This window comes from Lates calcarifer, linkage group LG2, assembly GCF_001640805.2.
Source record: "Lates calcarifer isolate ASB-BC8 linkage group LG2, TLL_Latcal_v3, whole genome shotgun sequence".
In the NCBI taxonomy this organism is placed as follows: domain Eukaryota; kingdom Metazoa; phylum Chordata; class Actinopteri; family Centropomidae; genus Lates; species Lates calcarifer.
In genome coordinates this window covers 20,943,803-20,963,047 of record NC_066834.1, presented here as the reverse complement: position 1 = coordinate 20,963,047, position 19,245 = coordinate 20,943,803, and the positions used below count along the sequence as shown (strand labels likewise).

Genomic DNA, 19,245 nt, shown 5'->3' with positions numbered 1-19,245 from the left:
TTAAAACACAGGCTGCTGTCTGTATCACAATGTGGCCTCTGGTTGGAACCTGATATTATGAAGTTTAATCAAAGTCAAATTTTCAGTTCATCATAGCCTCAATTACATCCAGAGCAATAAAATTCAGGACACAATGAGACTCTCTTACACCCTCAAATTGACTTGCTTACAGTGTTATATTACTAAACTGGATGACATTCTATTTCCTTTTGCATAAGAAATGATAACTAGGCATGAAAGTCCTTATTAATTATTATTTGTATGTTTTATGAGGGCATATGGTGGGACTGCACAGCAAATGTAATTTGGCTCCCTATTAGTAACCTGCAGATTTAATAGCTGACTCTCCTTTGTTTAAATTACATTAAACAATCATCTGATTAAAAAAAACAGATTTTATTAAAAAAAACAAATGCAGAAGCTTCATTTGATGAATAAAGTTTTCTCTTTTTTTGTTTTCTCTAGTTCATTGTGCATTACCGGCAAATACTGTGGCAGTGGGAAATGTGATTCAAATGTTTTCAAGGTTGTAAACACTTTTTTTTTTGCAGAACAGTGCTGTCTTTTACTTTACAATAACTGTGTGTTACTTCCCTAATATTCCCAAGGAAGGAAGAATCTGGTATTCAGTATAAATTCAATATTTTCATTTTTACAACCACTAATATTTTTGTATTATAGTAACTGTTCTGTTTCCTTGTCACCTAAAAGTGGAATCTTTTTTTCTTTGCTATATTTCACATTACACATATGGCAACATAATTTCTGTTGAATACAACAAACATGGCTTTATTTTGCAAAACCAATCAGTGCATTGTATTTAGAGATTATCAGAAGAAAAGGAAGGTATATTCCAAAAAATATGTATTTTTAACAAATGTTTAAGTTGCAACTAGATCTGGGGAGCAGAGTTGTGTTTTGCATAAAATGTCTAAAATGTATTAAATGAGCCACATCAGAGAAGGAGTTGTTTTTTTTCTCTGTGTTTTCCAGTGAATATTAAATTCATGATGGTCTGATAACATGATTGTAGTTTCTAAATCCCTTATGGGCAACACATCAAGCAAAGTGCAACCAGCCTTCCAGCACTACAGAAACAGGAAATACTTTCTGTGTGAGTTACCTGGACGGAGTTGAGCCTGCAGTAGCCATTGAGGGGGAATCGAATTACATGCGTTGGGTCCTGGTTCCAGCCGGCGTTGACTGAGTTACACATAACGTCTCCAGTCTCGGGGAAGATCTCCTCGATGAGGACCTTCTCCCCACTCAGGGCAATCCTCTCGCCCAGGTCGGGTGTGACACGAACCACCAGGCAGTCACAGGGCTGTGCCATCCGTCGTTGCTCGCGCTCCTGCTTCCAGCGCTCCAGCTCTTTGATCATGGGTGTCAGTTGGTAATAGCGTGCCTCCTCGTACAGCAAGTGGAAGTCCTATACCAGCATATGAACATGGAGATGAGAGCAGTGAGTTTGCATGTGCCTACGGTCCTCTTGGCTATAAGTGTGACTAACACACTGAGTTTCAGTACATTACATCTCATCACCAAGGTCATCGGGACAAAACCCTACACATACACAGTACTGTGCAACATTAAGATGACAGTAGGTATATTTGCAAGGTATCCTGATGGCTTCCCTACAGCAACTAATGACAAAGTGTCCTTGAGCAAGATACTTAACCTCTAATTACTCCAGGAGTCCTGTTCTAGCTGCATCTGCCCTTTGACCCCTCTATAGTAATGAAACATCAACTATGCATGCATGGAGGAATGGATAAGTGTCCTACAATATTTCTGAATATTTTCTAGAAACATTCTTGTCATTTATGTATATGTATGTCAGAAACCACCAAGTGTCCTTTGTCCTCATGCTACATGTCTTTGAACCGTACAATCATTATCTTGGCTTCTCATAATGTCAGCTGTCTACGAGTTGAAGTTTATATTGCTGTTACAATGTTTAGTTGATCTGGGTAAGAAACAGACAAATACCCAAAATCTAAATGTCAAAATGACCTTTGTTTGTCCTTGTGAAGTTAACAATATTAAGTAGCAACAAAATATCTAACTTGTTTCCACTGAATGCATCTTTTGGAAAGAAGAACAATAAACTAAGATTGGTGATGGCCTCTGACCAGCAGGACAACACTCTCAATAAACAAAGCATAGCCATGCTGCAGCTCTCCTCCACAGTAGCTCTTGGCAGAGCTGAGCTAGCCTTTAGCATGTTTTAGTGAGCCGACTCCAGAAAGGCCGTCAGTAGGGCTCCAGTGAAGTGGGATGGTGCATTCCTGTGTGCAGACAGTCTGCAGCAGATTGCCTGCCTCTCCCTCCTGGGCAGGGCTTGCTGGGGGCCATTTGCCCCTGTGCTCTTGCCTCTAATTTCCCACAAGACCAGATGGCACCATCATTCACCGCTACCATAGAAAATACAGGGAGGCGGAGGTTCGCTATTGGAGGCAGACGGGAGGTGAGGAAAAGATATGTGCAAAGTGAGCATGAGGATGATCATCAGCCAAGGAGGATTTTAATGTATTCCTCACATAGAGGGAGTTTTATGTTAATGAGGCGTGTGGCCCGATGTTAAGCTCCTATTAGAACAAGATTTAATTAGGTTACACCTAAATGCTACAAATCTTTCTGCTAAACAATTAGCAATTAATAAATCTGTGTTCTGATTAGTGTTTCACTGTGACAAAGAATGACAGCTTAATTCATTCTTAGCTTAAGAACTGCATCACTGCCATTCAAAGTTTATCCTTACATGAGGTTCATGTTCCTTAGCTCCTGGCTGTGGTTAATTTTAGTGCATAGACATTGTAAAACCACAGCAAATAACTGATTGCACATTTGGTTACACTGTCAGTAGACAGAGAAAGAGGCTGCTGATCTTGGTGCACTGCAAAGTCTTAATGCCCTTGAAAAGTGAGACAATGTGTGTTTGTGCTGCGGAAACAACATATGTTTCATATAGTCTGCATCATTGGTGGCTGTGGGTGTTGGGTGCCGGGGCCGCCAGGGAGCCCTGATCTAAAAAGAGTTTTCCCCTTCCCTTCTTTGGACCACTGCTGGGTATAGAAACAGAGCATGGCAGCAAACAGCATATTCATTAACCCTGCTGCTTCTGTCAGAATCTTCAGCCTTGAAAACCCTCCCTCACTGGTTTACCCCTTTATCTAAACTGTGCCTTCATCTGAGGCGCCTGAACGACACCCAAATACAACTCCATCTGGACGGAGCGTTGACGCAACACATCTTAGGCTGATGGTCTAATATTTAAGATTTCAGAATGCGAAAAAGACGAGGGGGTGGGGGTGGGGGGTGAGCGGGTCTTTTTTTCCCTTTTTCTCTCCTTTTCTCCCTGTCTTTTTCTCTCCTGGCCTTCTTGCTGCGGCTGACAAAACTCATACTGAGACACTCCCCTTCAGGCAGCTCTCTGTATCAAAGTGTAGCTCCTCATCCTTCACAGGTCTGAAGCCATGGATGGATATGTTTTTAACAGGGGTCTGTCTGCGAGGCACTTTAGTCATCCTGAGCAGCGCAGAAAACAACAGAGTAATCCTAAGCGCTGAGGTGAGGATGAGAGGGAGACAGGGCCAACAGCTCCGTCCTGGCTGCTGGAGCTGCTGCTACTGCTGCCAGCTCTACGAGACAATTCATCCCCCAATCCTGTGTCCAGACAGCCCGTTTGAGCTTCAAAATAATGATCCGACCTGATCGCCCACCGGCAAGGCAACATCTCAGGAAAGGACAGAAGGAGAGAGAGACAGAGAGGCATGCAGAGAGAGAGAAGAAGAAGAAAATGATGGAAACTGTCACTATGAGGGAGTCAGAGGACTGATAAAGACCTGCTGTATGTTTTGGACAAAAAAATGACCAAACCCAAACAGGTAAAGGTTCACAGGCTGTTGATTAAACACACTGCTGGTGAAAATATATAGCACCCTTAAAAAATAAAAACATTGATTCTACTGTGTTATTTTTAGCATTTGATACCTAAAGAAAGAAAACATTATTGATTTAAAGTGCAATACAAAACAAACTAATGCAGAAACTCTTAACGGTTTATAACCATGCCCTCAATATGACTGAGCATTGCTTACACTCTTGTGATTAATTGTAGTTTGAATAATGAGATGTGGAAGGATATTAATAGTGAATATTTTGCTCCACTGATGTAGGCTGAAAAATTTCTTTTCTTATTCTGCTCAGACTTTCACATTGATTTAGCAAAACACACAGCGCTGTGGCTGCCAGCAGCAGAACAGACCCAGCCCTCGGGCGACGGCAAGCCTGATTGTGTTCAGATAAGGACATGCTCAATTCCGCCTCGCACTATTTGCATTTTTTTTTCCTGGGCTTCACGCAAATTGAAAGGTATGCAGATCAACACAGGCTTATGCGAGGGGATCGTGATGAGTTGAAACAATGAGGTCCAATGCATTCTCTTCAATTGTGGGCCTGATTGGACTGTCAAGATTTCACAGAAAGGGGAGGGGAAAAAAAGCATGAATAAGAAGGGAAAAACTAATCGGTTGTGAGTCAGGCCGTCATTTGCCAAAATATGCAGGGCTTTCATGTCGTGTTCTGTTGTCTGAGGTTTGGCTCTTGTTCAGACTATCCATGAGGCCTGGAGAGTTTGCCCCTGGCTCAGAGTGGCTTGGCCTCGCCTTGTTCCCTTGTAGAGAATGATGAACAAGTGCCAGCCCGGTGGAAAGGTCATGCAAGTTAAGGTGGAGTAGAAATGAAGAGTAGAATACACCTAGGAAACAGTATCATTGAATAAAACCTTGAACAGAAAGGAGCTGTAGGCAGAATTTGAAATAATTCTGACAAAGCCACATATGGTTATGTGGATAGTTGTGAGGTGATGTAATGCCATCAGTTTGGTTTAAAGCTGCATTTTTAGACCAACATTTGGTCAGATCACTATGTGTATTGTGGAAGGAGTCGCTTTTAGTGATGAACCTACAAAGAATTATTACGCAACTCTGCATTTCCCCATTCTCACCATTCTCATCTACCTCATTGTAAGCAGCGGCAGGGAGTCAGTCTAAAAAATTGCAAACAAGGTTAGTAACTAGCTAGTGAACATTTGAGGAACCAGATATTTTGTATATATTGGTTTTACATTACATGCAGTTTTCCAGGCACACAACTTCAAATAGATGCTAATGTTGCTCCCTGTCTGTTGGATATCTGTCAGCTGTTTGCTAACATGTTCTACAGATCAACTAAAGTTTATTGATGTAAAATCTTAACATCAATTCTAAAATCAAAAGGATGCCAATGGAGAGAAGCTGAAATGGGGATAATGTGGTCTCTTTTGTCGTTCAGGTAAGAAGTCTGGCTGCTGCATTTTAGACAAGTTGTAATTTATGTAAACTATGTTGGTTCGATGTGTAGAGAGAGTTACAGTAGTCCAAACAAAAGAGATGAAGGCATGTATGACCATCTGTAGGTTTCTTTTGGATAAAATTGAACTCATCTTAGAAAGTCTCCTGAGCTTCAGGAAACAAGACTGGACAACTGAGTTAACATGTTTTGGGACAAAGATGCTTTGAGGTATAAGCCTTAACTGTGCCAGGGGCAATAGCAATAACCTCAGTCTTATCAATGTTTAACTACAGGAAATTTCTATGCCAACATTAGAGCTCAATGATGCAGTTATTTAGTATATTGATTTGATAAGCGCCATTGGGCTTAAAAGAAAGATACAACTAGGTATCATCTGCATCATCTGTTCTGAGAATTGATCAAGAAAGCTAGATCCATATTTAGAAGGTCTGTATATTAAAATGCACAGAAATTTAATATCAAAAGATATAAAGTCACCCAAGCAGATGAGTGAACAATTAAAGTTGTCACCATACACAACTGAGAGTCCTCAAAAAAGTCCTTGAAAAATGTGGAGAGTAATGATTCTGTCAGGGGCACTGAGCCACCAACATTCAGCCAGGTTTCAGAAAACATAAAAAGGTCAAATTTGTTAGCAGTGATAAAATTCCTGGCAAATAAAAGATTTGTTGGAGAGGGACGTCATACTGAGCAGATCAAAGTTCACAGAGTGGGTAAATGTAGGAGTTAGATTTTTAATAGTGGATTGTGATTGAATTTGGCAAGATACAGCAATGTTGTTATTCGGATAGGATTATTGTGTCTACGTGATGTTATCCTGTACTGTGCTCTCTGACCAATAACAGGAAGTATGGGTACTGGGGAATCTGGGCACAGGGGGGAGCTAGTGAGTCTATACCTGGATGAGATATTGGCACCGGAGCGCTGAGGAAAATGGTTTGCTGTTGGTGGCCGGAAGTCGCCGGCGTAAAGTTCACGCGGCTGACTGCGGCAGGTGATAGTCAGGCATTTGGGAGTGTTTAAAACTCAATTAAACATGTCGTTTGTTTAAGTGTGTGCACCCAGTGTGCTAGGGTGAACATCGTCCCTCAAATAAAAGGATGGACAATACCAAAGGAGATCAATGAAAAACGTGCAGACAGACTAGGGCCACAGTGAAGGCTAAGGGTCCGGCTAAAACGACCGACAACCCCCGGCCAGGTGAGGGAATGGGTCTGGAGATAAGGACCGGAGCACGAGCAGAAGCGGCGGCCGGGACAGGAGCAGCAGAGGCCGGGACTTAAGTGGTAGCCTGATCAGCGGGAACGTCAACAGGCCAAGAACCCATGGCATCAAGTTCTACATCACTAGTGGAGGTGACCCGACCTAAGCCGACGACGATGGTGTCAACTTCGACGCGATCTTCGCAGTGAGGTGAGTGGGGACCTGACTTCTCTTTGTGCTCAACCTGTTCCCCCCTTTACATCCAGAAACCCAGTGGCTAAAATTTAGTCTAGTTAAAAGAAATAGCTATAAAGCAACTAGTATATAAGAACTTTTGAAATTAACATTGCTTAAAAACGGGATTAAAAACGTCAGTGTAAGAGAGAGATTCTGGCGCTGTCGAGCGAAGCATCGCGAGAGTTAACAGCTGTTAAAGCATAAAAGTATGAACTCATACTGTGTCACTTTTTGTCACTATTAAGCTGGGACACAGACAGATACTTTATGATCAGCCTGTACGCCTCATATCAAAAATACAAAACGTGTATATTTGTCTCACAAAATAACATAAAAATACCTTGTGTGGATGAACTGATACTAAGCCTGGCAGCTTTTGTTTTCCTGTGCTTTTGATAATTTAATATACTTTGATAAGAGACATAACATACTGTATAGGCTATGTGTTCACTTACAATAGAGTTCTTTGATGCAAATGCTAAAACAGGAGCCAGGTGTGTGCAGCCTCAGTGGTCTAATATGGGCCAGATCAGATTCAGTGGCCCACGAAGAGTAAAAGTGCGTGTGCACAGATGCATTGATGCATGGGTACAGAGCGTGTTAGTATGTATTTAACTGCGCCAACATGCCACAGCTCTCCCTCCCAGTGAGTTCTTGACTGGCAGCGAGACTTCCTGTCTGCGTGGGAGTGTGGTCATCAGAGCACGGGAGAGCAGAGGGGGTGTACGGGCTATTTCACCTGGGCTCACCTCTATAGAAACCACTCTGAGTGGAAAAACAACAGCTCAGGGCTTCGGCACACACATCATCGGGCCATGCTCCAGTTAGCCAGTTAGCATTTTACCTCTCCACTACTGTAAACTTTAACTGAGTCTGTTCCATACCCCCACCCCGCCAAGAGTTTCTTAATTACTGCTTATGTTCATACTACAGGTAATTATGTGTTGAATGGGAGGAAGGTGAGTCTGCGTTAGGCATTGTGAAAACAGAACTGGCTGCTCTGTTGTGGTATCAGGTCTGTTTTGAAAATATGCAACCACTGAGAGAGCAGGTAAATATTAATAAATACAAACATATTCACACAATAGTGTTTTATCTTTAGAAATATCAAAAAAACACTCTTATATCATGACTTTACATACCCATAAGCTTTTTCTGTTATGTTGTTCTAACCAAGTGAGGTGATGGTGCAGACAGCTACACACAATACAGTATGTTGTGGTGCGGATATATACCTTAAAGTCATCTGGAAGGAGCAATTTGCTGGTCCTGAGGAAACTGAGAATGTAGCGGAATATCTCGCCGTCCCGATCTATGAAGTAGTGCTGCTTCAAGCTGTCCAACACGATGGGCTCGGTGCCATTGAACAGACGACTGATTCTGAAAATTGAAATACACACACACGCGCACACACACACAGGCAGCCGCACACACACAAAACAAACACACACACACGGAGAGTGGAATGAGCCAGCTCCCTTCAAATGCATGAAACAATTACCCTCCATTTATTTTTCAATTTTATTAGCACTAAGCTTGAAATGCATTAGCATCCCAGGTTGAAACAAGGGGCTTAAGGCACAGTTCCTCCATTCCAGACTTGTTTGAAGTGTCCCTTCTGTGGAAAGATTACAACAACACACACGCTTGCTGCTTGTACTTACAGAAATTAATGGCATGAATGTAGCATTACAGCTCTATTATTCCATCTGTCAGAGGGGTGGAAATGAAACAGAGGTAGGAAGTGGTGGAGGGCCACATACTAATGTGAGGAGGACATCTGGAAAAAGATATTTTGCTTTTACAGTTTGACTTTGTTGTGACTATATGAGGAAATTGGACAGCTGCTCCCCAACTGTATGTCATGTTGTCTGTGTTTACTGCAGAGCTCCAGTTTGTGATGATATCTATCAGATGCTGTATATTTTATTTGTATGAGATGCAGTATCACAGCATAATTCTGTTTGTATAACAGCTGTTTTCTTTAAGATGGATTAATCACTCTTGCATTGTTCATTTAAAGCAAAGTTCTTATGTAATCTGTAACAATCCAGTGTGAATGGTAAAATTAGTCCTGCATACCTAAAATCAAATCAGCTTGTTAGCCTTTAAAATTTGTTGCCAGGGGTCAACTTAAGGGAAAGAAACATTTGTCAGAATAAGCTTAATTTTCTCTCTGGTTGCCCTATATTACCTGTACTGGTTAGGCAGAATTAAAAGCATATTAACAGTCTAAGACAGTTGAACGCAGGTGTTCTATGGAGATATGGAGTTATTTGGTTCATATTTAAAGGCAGAGCAAAGACTGAAGAACATCTAAAAGAGAAAATAGCAGAGTTTGGAAAAACTGAGATAATGAACAGAACATTACCAAAAATTACATCAATAATGTTTCCCTATTAAGAAACACAATTATTAACTTTAACAGTAATTAGATGTATGCATTTAAGCTTTGACCAAATATTGACAAGCCTTTGGTGTAATAATAAGACACTTGTTGCTGCCCTAGCATCCCGTGCTTAACCCCTTCCACTAGTGTACTGCAAGATTAAGGGCTTAGTTGAAGCTGGCTACAGGGGCTCATCAAGGCAAAGACTGGAAATTGCTGTTATCTTTAAACTTTCATCACACCGTGTTGGCACCGTGCCTCGAGATACCCTTGGACAGATATTCATTTCCCCCTTGTCTTTGTGTAGTTTTCTTGCCGCTCACCTGCAGGTCCCTCTCTCGCTTGGTCTGATAATCTCATCTCGGCACCTCCACTCTATCTGTTTGTTCATTTCCAAATGCTAAATATCTCTCCTCAGTAATTAAAAATAGTTTTTTTAAGCACCTCTAAAATATTGAGGATGCAGTTTCATTTTGTCAAACTTTTTCTATTCCCAAAGCATAAAATATGGAACTCCGACGTGGAATAAATTTGCTCCAGTTTTGTGACTCATTTTGAAACAAAAGTCACATCTCCCACAGTGGAGAAACCTGGAATGCCTGCGCAGTGTAAATAAGCCGTACTGGTGATTTACACAAGAAATCTGTTGCACGTAACCTCCTTAACGGTTTCATTGCACATTTCCGTCGTATTTCTCAGAAACAGCTCTTGGCAGGGCGCTGCCTTGCTGTTATTATCATCATTTTGATGTAATCAGCTCTTTAATCACAGTAACAGCTTCTCGGTCGGCTGACAAAGTTGTATGACAAAGAAAATTGTAAAACCTATTTGCAAACACGCCGACTGATGCATGCATGCACACACACACACACACACGTACACCCAGCACTGCCTCAGCACTGGCATTGTCAAACTCTATTACAAGACAGTGGAAGGGAGCCGCAGTGGGAATGTCAATGAACAAACAGCAGGGCTGGCTTCACTCTCGGTCTCATTTTCCTGAATTTACAATTACAATTCTCTACTTTGTAAAAGTGTGCGAGTTTGTGTTTAACGGTTGTATCAGGTATCTCCTGACCCCGAAGTGTCGGCTCGACACACTGAAGCTATCACGTCAAATTCTCCCTGTTTCTTTTTCTTTGACTTGACTGTGTGAAGAAGCAGAGCAAAGATGGTTCTCCCTCCCTCCCTCTCTCCCCTCCTGCCATCCTTTCTCTCTTTCACTCTCTCTGTCTTCCTTTCTTTCTCTCTCTCTGTCTCCATCCTTCTGCCTTACTCGCTTTCTCTCTGGAAATCGATGCAAAATGCTTTATAAAAAACCAATACTCATCTCCCTGTTTTGCCCGAGGTGTTCCTTTCTCATATGGTCTTGCAATTCTTCCAGCTAGAATTTCACCATACCCCTCCAGGCTAACTCTGTTTTTCATCTCCACTTTTTTAAAAAGCAATTAAAATGCTGCCTGTTTTTCTTTTTCTTTCCCTCTACTCCCTTCACTCTCACTCTCTCTCTCCCTCCCTCTCTCTTTCTCTGTTGGTCTCCTCATTTTTCCCCTTTCTGTTAAATCCCTGAATTTTAGGGGGGTTGTTTTAAACAGGTAGGGAGAGAGAAAAGGGTGGGGATGCATAGAGAAATTAACAGAGAAGATACACAAACAGACAGGCCGAAAGACAAGGAGACTGGCAAAGAGAGAGAGGGAGAGATAGGGGGAACTACACAGAGAAATCAGAAGAGAAAAATACAGAAAACAGAAGTAAAGAGGGAAAACAGAAGAGACAGAGAAACAAACAGAATACAAGAGGAAGACAGAGATGGAAAGAGTGGGAGAAAAAAAAACCTATGACAGAACTAAAGAGAAAGAAAGAGAGAGAGTCAGGGAGAGGGAGGGAGGTGGTGGGTGTAGGAGGTTATCAAGGACAGGAACAGCTCAGATCTCTCACCCCAGCGGTGCCAAGTGAGGGCAGGCAGTGGGGCAGTAGGTGGGCAATATCTGGCAGGATCTTAGCTGCAGCAGCTACAGCCGGCCAGCGGCTGAAAGCTGCCAGAGACGTGCCCGCGGGAGGTGGGAGGAGGATTCAGCGCAGGTATCACTGATTCTACTAGAGCAGATGCTATCTGGAAACTCTAACACTAATGGATGCCTAATGGACGTGAGACACCCAGCAGCTTCCTGAAAAGTGACGTAAACACACCAAGGGATCTTGGGGAGCGTGTCCAGCCTGACACCAAAGGCTGCCCACAATGGCTTGTAGTGGGGGGGGGGGTCAGAACTACATCACTATTGTCCCTAACTGTGATTGGCTGTCCTACTCAAAGCAACTATAAAATACCCAATAAACCGATGGTCCTCCAAACAAGCTCTCCCATAGAGTATGTGACAAAAATGTCCAAAACAAGGAAGGAAATTTAGAATTTGATGAATATTATGACTTAGAGAGAATATATGACCATGACTGTTAGAATCAGGTTCCAGTCTAACTCTCGATACCTTTGCTCAGTTCCCAATTTCAATATTAAATCAGCAACAAAAGGCTTCTTACATGGTTCCCTAAGGAATACATTTTATTGATATTGCCCTATATGTGCCTACATGGGTCCACAATGTGAATTTCTTTTTGAAAAACTCAATCACACATGCACTATAATTTTGCTGTATTCATACTTAAACCAGACATCTCAACTCTTATACTCACAATATGTGCTGCTAACAGTCACAGTGTTTATTACCTGTTATTTTGGAGCTTCATAACTTCTAATTAATTCTCATAATTATTTCATGTTAAATGATTAAAACTAAAAGTCCTATCAAACAGCTCATTTTATTTTAGATCATGGCCATATGTTAGTACCATACAGCCTCTTTAAAATAAGGCAATAAGTCACTTGTGGGCATTCTCAGAATAGCCTAGAGGCTTAACACTGACATGAGATCAAAATAAAAGGAAAAACAGTATTTTCTGAAACTTGCATACAGTGGAAAATGAGATATTCTTTGCCATGTTAATTATGGTAATTTCATCTTACAGGAAAGAAAACTACTACGCACAGAGACCCACTAAAAGAGCACAAAGCCAGTACAGATTTATCGTCTCTGGACACAGAGGACTTGTCCTCAAAGAGAAAAATGTCCAGTGGTCCTTTCAAAATAGTTTCCTTGTCTCTGGAACATTTCCCCTAATTTCCTCAGCTTCTGTTCAAGTGACTGCTGAGACTGTCCTCTTTGAGAGCTACACAGAGTGTGCATCAATGTTTCATGACCCGTGTCCCTTAATATGGCCCGCACAGAAGAAGATGAATAACCGCACATTAGTTACTAGACTAACTTTCTCTTGGCACGTTGCATTATTTAGGGGCCAATCTATTAAAAGTAATCATCAACTTTAAACTCTTTAACCCTGCTCTTTTAGTCGTCACTTTTTCAGTTGTGCCAACGTGCCCTGCTCGACCGGACATGGCCGAACGCAGCAGTGTATACGGCAATGCTAGTGTAATTGTTTTGCTTTCTGCTGTCAGCCATTATCCTAATTCACACAAAAGGGCCCCTCCTTTCACTGGCTCCAGTGGAAAGTGGAGCCCCGAGGCCAACTGTACACTGAGGAGGCTGGGAGAGAGAGAAACAGTGAGTGTATGTGTGTGTGTGTGTGTGTATGTGTGCGCGCGTGCGCATTTGTGTGTGTGCCTGTGATCCAAAGTGAGAAAGAAACAGAAAGAGAGAGAGAGAGGGAGAGGGAGAGGGAGCAAAGGAGCATGTGTGAAAAAGAGAGAGAGAGAGGGAGAGGAAAGAGCACTCTAACCAACACTCACACTGGTATCCGGTCTTTAGTCCCACTGTAAAAACACTGTTTGGGTGCTCTGACATGACTCTGTGCTCCATTTGCACGGTGCCCTGCGTATGCCCCCCCCCACCATGAATAACTTCTTTGTAAAGTGTAAAAGCTGCATCAGAGCATAAAGATAAAGGAAACACAAGGAGAGGAAAATTAAACAGAAACCTAACGACAATCTGAGCTGCGTTCAAAAATGGTTTAAAGCAAGTGAATAAATCCAAATATCTGCACATTTGATTGAAACATTATGTAAATAAATAACCCTTGCCTTGTGGCCAATGGATAAACCCGATTTGACACTGAAACTGTGGGCAAACAAGCATCTTAATAACAACAACAATCATAAAACCTTGTCTGGGATGAGCTTTTATTTTCTCATGACATGTTACAGTCAGGAATAAAAGGAGAGTTGTCAGGGATTTCCTGTCAGCGGACTCTATGCATATCAAGACTTTATTACCAAGGGATTATCTGGATTGTTTCCTGTAGCCAATTTGGCAGATTTTCTAACAACCTGGTGTATGTTTACCTTGGCTCACATGGGACTCTGTCAGCTGACGCAGAATCGAAGACTGTATAATGTAATGAATGACACACTGCATTACAGGGGGGAAAAAAAGCAGGAGGTGGGGTTGGGTGGGGGGGCTCAAAAGTCCCGTAGTTTTAAAGGGGGAGAAAAATCATACATCAGCAGAGATATTTTATCCAGTAGTGTTTTTTGTACAAGCACGTCTGCTTTCAGAGCTACCTCTGGTGGCGTCACCTTGTTTGTGGATGGAGCTAAAAACGTGAATAAAGTGGGAGGGCGGATTACCAACAGCTCTTACACAATCTGAATCATCATGACTAAATCTTACAGTGGAAGTGCATCAGAAAATAAAAGCCCTGTTTGCTTTTATGTATGAGAAAATATAACTCTTGCATGCCTGAAAGCGCACAAGCCCTTTCTGTTACTGTTACACAAATATTCAATGAACAGAAAGTCACTCTTTTAGTTGGAAACATTTCAAAGTTTGACTGCAATATAAGGTGTCTTCTAAGCCATTTGAAAAATTACAACAATGATAGAGTTGTCTCACAAAACAGGAATTTACTTCATGAAAGTCAGGAGTTTTGTTAAAATACATGTATATCTTATATCTTGAAACAGGCCCTGTGTCTGAGCACAGATAATGACTGTAAAGCAGATCTGATAATTGGTAAATGCTGCTTCTAAAATAGTAAAAAAAAATCAATATGTACCACGTCAAAGAGCTAGATTTGAATCAGATCTGAAGCTGCCTCACATCCAGCTTTGATGACAAGGATCCGGACATGTACGTCACTGTTTTTCCTCCAAGGATTCCTAACAGCAACCTGATCTACTAGCTGGGTTTAAAAAAGAAAAAGAAAAAGAAGAAAAAAAAAAAAGCTGTGAAAGTAGGGTGTAATGCATGTAGAAGTCTGTGTGTGTGTGTGTGTGTGTTTGTTTTGGTGTGTAAATTCACACAAATAGTACCATTCAAATCAGCCATAAAACATGTGAAAGGTACTTGGCAGCAGCTGAATTTTCTCACATGAGCACCGTGTGAAAGGAGATAATAATAAAAAGCCCTGGAGGTATTTATTAGACAATTAAAAATAATCACGGGTAAAACAAACAAACAGCAACAACAACAACAAAAGAAAATCAAATTCATCGTTTTAAAGCTGAGTGAGGACAGAAATAATGAAGGCAAGAGAAATGTCCCCACATGGTTTGAAAAGATATTAAAGTAGTAGCTTTTGAGGGCAATTGTCACTGTGAAAGTTGCCTTAATGCCAGTCAACTAAATGACTTGTTAACAGCATAAATCCAATTCGACTAAATTAAGACAGACACCAATGAAATGATGTAATAAATGATTCTATGACTGAAATGCGACATTGAGCCGTTGAAATAGAAACGCATTTAAACTAATTGAAATCTGCTATGATTTAACTTCCTCAAATCTATAAATTCATGATTTTTCTCGGATTTAAAACAGAAGCAACAAGATGCAAATGCTCTCACTCTCCAACATGCAAAGATCCCCCCCCCACCCCCTCGATAAATAAGATAAAGGAAATGAATTAATAAACTAACTCCAGCGGTGGAGGTATGAAGCATGTGTGCCAGAGCAGGAGAAGTGTGTCTTACCTGGAGTCTGGGTACTTCGTGAGGGTCGCCAGACTGCTGGTGTACATGTGTCCCCCGACATCGATGTGCACCGGGGCGTTTGCCTTGGTCAGCTGAGCCGGCAAAGGGATCCCCTGAGCGGCCAGAGGAGAGACCGGGGACCGGGTCAGAGACAGCCGTGACATGCTTCTTCCCTCCTGAAAGCAAGTGTACAGAAAAGCCATGGGAATAGAGGTGAAGAGGGAGGGGGGTTTTAAAAAAATCAACACAGTGATCCTATACAGGGAAGCAAGATAGTATCCTTTCTGAATGGTATCAGATCACTTCCATGTCTGTCTGGTCGCATATTTAGCCTGGAAATTATTGCCACCGCTCTAATTAAGTATGTTTGCATCTTTTCATGCAGCACCGGAGGCGAGGATAGGAGGATGCTTATTAGAAAACCAGGGTGAAGAGAGAGATAGAGCGAGATAGACAGATAGGAGAGAGAGAGAAGGGGGTGGGGTGGGGGTGTATAAAGAGAGAGAGAGAGGGAGGAATGCTAGGTGTCAGCCTCCAGGGGAATAAAACAAACTGCTGCTGCAATATTCTAATTAAAGGTCGCCTTATGTGTTAGACGTGATGTGCCCAGACACACCAACCACCAATCTGAGAGAGCAAGGGAAACTACGGCGAGGGAGGGAGGGAGGAAGAGAGAGGGCGGGGGGCACACATACATTCAACACACAAAAGATTAAGGTGATCGCTTGTTGTGTCGTGCAACTACACATACTCGTGACTTGTCACACTATGGCAAACGGGAAATAACTTTATAACTAAACATGGTGGGGGAGAAAAAAAAAGCATCAATCTCCTGTCTACATTTACAGGCCGGTATCACACTTCCTGTGAATGTAGAATAAATACCTCAGTGCACAGAGCAGTACAATGCACCGCCGGGGCTGTGGAAGCACAGATTTGGGGAGAGCTGACTGGAGTTTAGTGGGAGCACCCTGGTGCACTCCGAGGTCAGCACGGAGCTGAGTTTGATCAGCTGATAAAATGTTAGAGCGAGAGAGAGAGAGAGAGAGAAATCAAATTCACTTCGATACGCCGCCATTTGATTCCGCACTGCTTCTGGACAAGCAGAGAGGAGGACGCGTTTATCTCCAACTTACTCGTGCGTAATTTGTTTGCCAACAGCTGCAGGTAAACCACCCAGCCTCAGTTTGGCCACAGTGTAATGTGACATAGTGTGAATCTTAGAAGGAGTAAATAATTTCAGAGTGGTTAAGGTTGTATGAGGTGTTATTTTCTACTACATCACTTCTTATTTTTCTATTTTCCTAACGATCACTGACTAAAGGTCACGGTTTGCCCTCTTCCTCATTACTCATCTGTTACACTGCAGGCTCTGGTTGAAACGCATCGAATCTTTCCTTACGCAGTTTATGACAAAACTTTATAACTGCACCGCATAACTGGGTTTAAACAGATTGCGTTAATAACATTTTACCCTCGAGTAAACCAGCAGAATTCAAACATATGAGCTGATTTACTGTGAGGACTGAGGGAAACTGAAGGCCGATTGTGAAAGTCCAGATCATCCCTAAGGCTCTAAGAGAAGTGCTGTTGGGCACAAAGTGAGACTGGAGCATTGTTTTTTTTTTTCCAGGGTGGTGTCCACCTCACAGCAGTATCGTGTTCGTTTAATACGATTACAGGAGGACGGGATTACATTTCAAATCCCAGGAAAAGAGGAGAAAAAAAACTTGGAAAGACTTAAGAAGTTTGGGGTACATACCGGGCAGTCCCACTGCTGCTCTCTCTCTCTCTCTCTCTCTGTGTGTGTCTCTCCGTCTCTCTCTCTCTCCCTCAACCAACCAATCAAATCACCAATTAAATCACAATATATATGGACATATAAAAAAGGACCAAATGGAAAAATAGATCCATAAACCATCTCACTTTCCCAATCAATCAATCCCAAGTTTAATCAGCTTCAACATTCTGCCTTCCTCTCTCTCTCTCTATCTATCTCTCTCTTTCTCTCTCTCCAAACACACACACACACCATATATGATAAATTCCTCCACAAAATCGCCGTAGCTGTAAAGGCATCAACTTTCTGCTCAGAGCTGCTGTGTTGTTACTGCTGCTGCTGCCTCCCTCCACTGACCCTGTTCAGACGCTGTAGCCGATTTCATAGTCATGACATTCACATAAGAGAATTCTGACGGCCCCGCGATTAAATTTAACCACAGAACGGAAACATTTAAATAGGAAACAATGCGATACTCAACATCCCACTCCGCACGAACACCACAAGCCTGCGCCTCTGCCTTTAATTCTCCCAAAAGCTCAACATGGCGTCTTATTCCTGCTGTACAATTAAAAGCATAATCCCGACACGTGTAATTCATAAAGCGTTTGATAAAAACCACACGTGTTTAACTGTCCGGTCTGTGAGAGGAAGAAGAGGGAAAAAAACACTTCACGTTACTCTTCAGCACCAGTTTCGACCATTCTATTCGGAAAAAAACTGCACAGGCTGCACTGTGCGTAAAAAAACATTGCATTCTGTAATATTAAAATTTCACCCTACCGTTTCAAACATTGTAGGGGAGTCCAGCAGAAATCCGCGCCGGCGGTCAGTCCCAGCTTGCTGTTCGCGTAACCCCACAAAATTTCAAATATTTTCTCTCCAAATGCCCCCCACCCCCCGACACAACTACACCACCATCCAGCTCCAGCACGAACCTATATACTGCCGCACGGAAAAAGCCAAGTCTTTGCTGTGTATCCCACACAAAACTGCTGGTTTTTTTTTTTTTTTAGAAAAAAGAAAACACTATAGGTTGTGGCCGGGATGGACTGCTTGCAAAGAGTCTCTGTGGCTTTAAAGGCTCTATTGCAAGGCTGGCTCGACCTGTCCTCATCAAGCTTCTTTGTACCAAAGCGCACAGGAAGCGTCCTTACCTTGAACATAGATGAGATGATCTCCTTCCCCTTCTCTGCTCTTATTTGGACACGCGTAAAAATGTGCGCTCTTGTTGGAATCCTGCTTCGTATTTCTGCTTCTTGTCTGCCTTTTTGCCTAAATGAAACTGCCCCTGTGGTTTGTTATGAGAAGAAGAAAGCCAATAATCCGTCTCTAAATAACAGAGCAGAGCTAAAAAAGAAAATTCCTGCTCCGGGCTGCCCAAGCGCCTCTGGGCCAGGGATTAGGCTACAATTAGCTCAACTCCACTCTCTCGCCCAGGCAATTTTCTCAAGGAAGAAAACGTGATACCCCCTATTCCCGAAATTATCACTGCACAGATATAATAACTTATCTTATTTTTTTTCCGGCAAAAGTAGTCCGTTCCCCTTAACGGTGTGAAGTTGTGATTTAGAGGGTGTAGGAAACCTAACAGGCAACTGTCAGTCGCTCAATAGATTTAGAGCAGCAAAAAGCAGATTTTAATCATTGTCATTTCGTCTGATGTAATAGTTCCCCAGGCAGTTCCAGCTAGCAGGCATACATTTCCATCTCCATCACCAGCCTAAATTTAAAGTTTAAAGCCAGGCGGGCTTCCATAGTCCTTCACTCAGGCAACATATAATAAAGGCGCAGTAACTTGTTGATAAAGTCTCAGTAGAAAAATATGTTGAAAATGAAGAGATATCCTTGAACCAATATGTTTCATGCGGTGATTTTTTCCCCGTGTCCCTGCTCCCTCTCCCTCTCTCTCTCCCCTTCTCCCTCTCTCTCTCTCCCTCTCTCTCTTGCCTTAATGTCTGGAGTTGTAACGCCAAATTTCCTGCAGGCCATTAAAATCAAATGACGTCTATGGACATGCATGCATGCTGCTGCAGAAAGCGCCCTCACAACCTGCCTGCAGCCAAATGCGCCATTTCAATTATAGCGCAGGGCTTAGATGGAGATATCTGCCCAGAACAACCTCCCCCTCTCCTCCTAACCCCCCCCATCACTCACTCTCCGATGAAAGCAGGCAGCCTCCAGACTTTTTGGAAAATAAGATTGTGGTTGATTATTGTTATTTTTCAACACAGAAAGACACAATGCAAAGTGATGAGGCGCTGAAATGTTGCGCCACTTTTGCGCCGAGAGAAGGGG

At 42.3% G+C, this 19,245-nt stretch overlaps 1 protein-coding gene across 3 annotated transcripts in view; it reads right to left on the bottom strand.

Moving 5' to 3' along the window:
• Positions 1-18,877, bottom strand: part of LOC108876905 (BTB/POZ domain-containing protein kctd15) — a 31,044-nt gene extending 12,167 nt beyond the window's left edge. The window contains exons 1-4 of one of the 3 annotated variants that reach the window (XM_018666710.2): positions 18,105-18,877; positions 15,168-15,343; positions 8,031-8,175; positions 1,124-1,429 (exon numbers count right to left, since the gene is read on the bottom strand). In XM_018666710.2, the coding sequence (XP_018522226.1) occupies positions 1,124-1,429; positions 8,031-8,175; positions 15,168-15,343; positions 18,105-18,113 (636 nt within the window). In that variant the 5' untranslated portion in view covers positions 18,114-18,877. The other 2 variants (XM_018666709.2, XM_018666708.2) reach the window with 2 other exon arrangements.
• Positions 18,878-19,245: the final 368 nt, after the last annotated feature.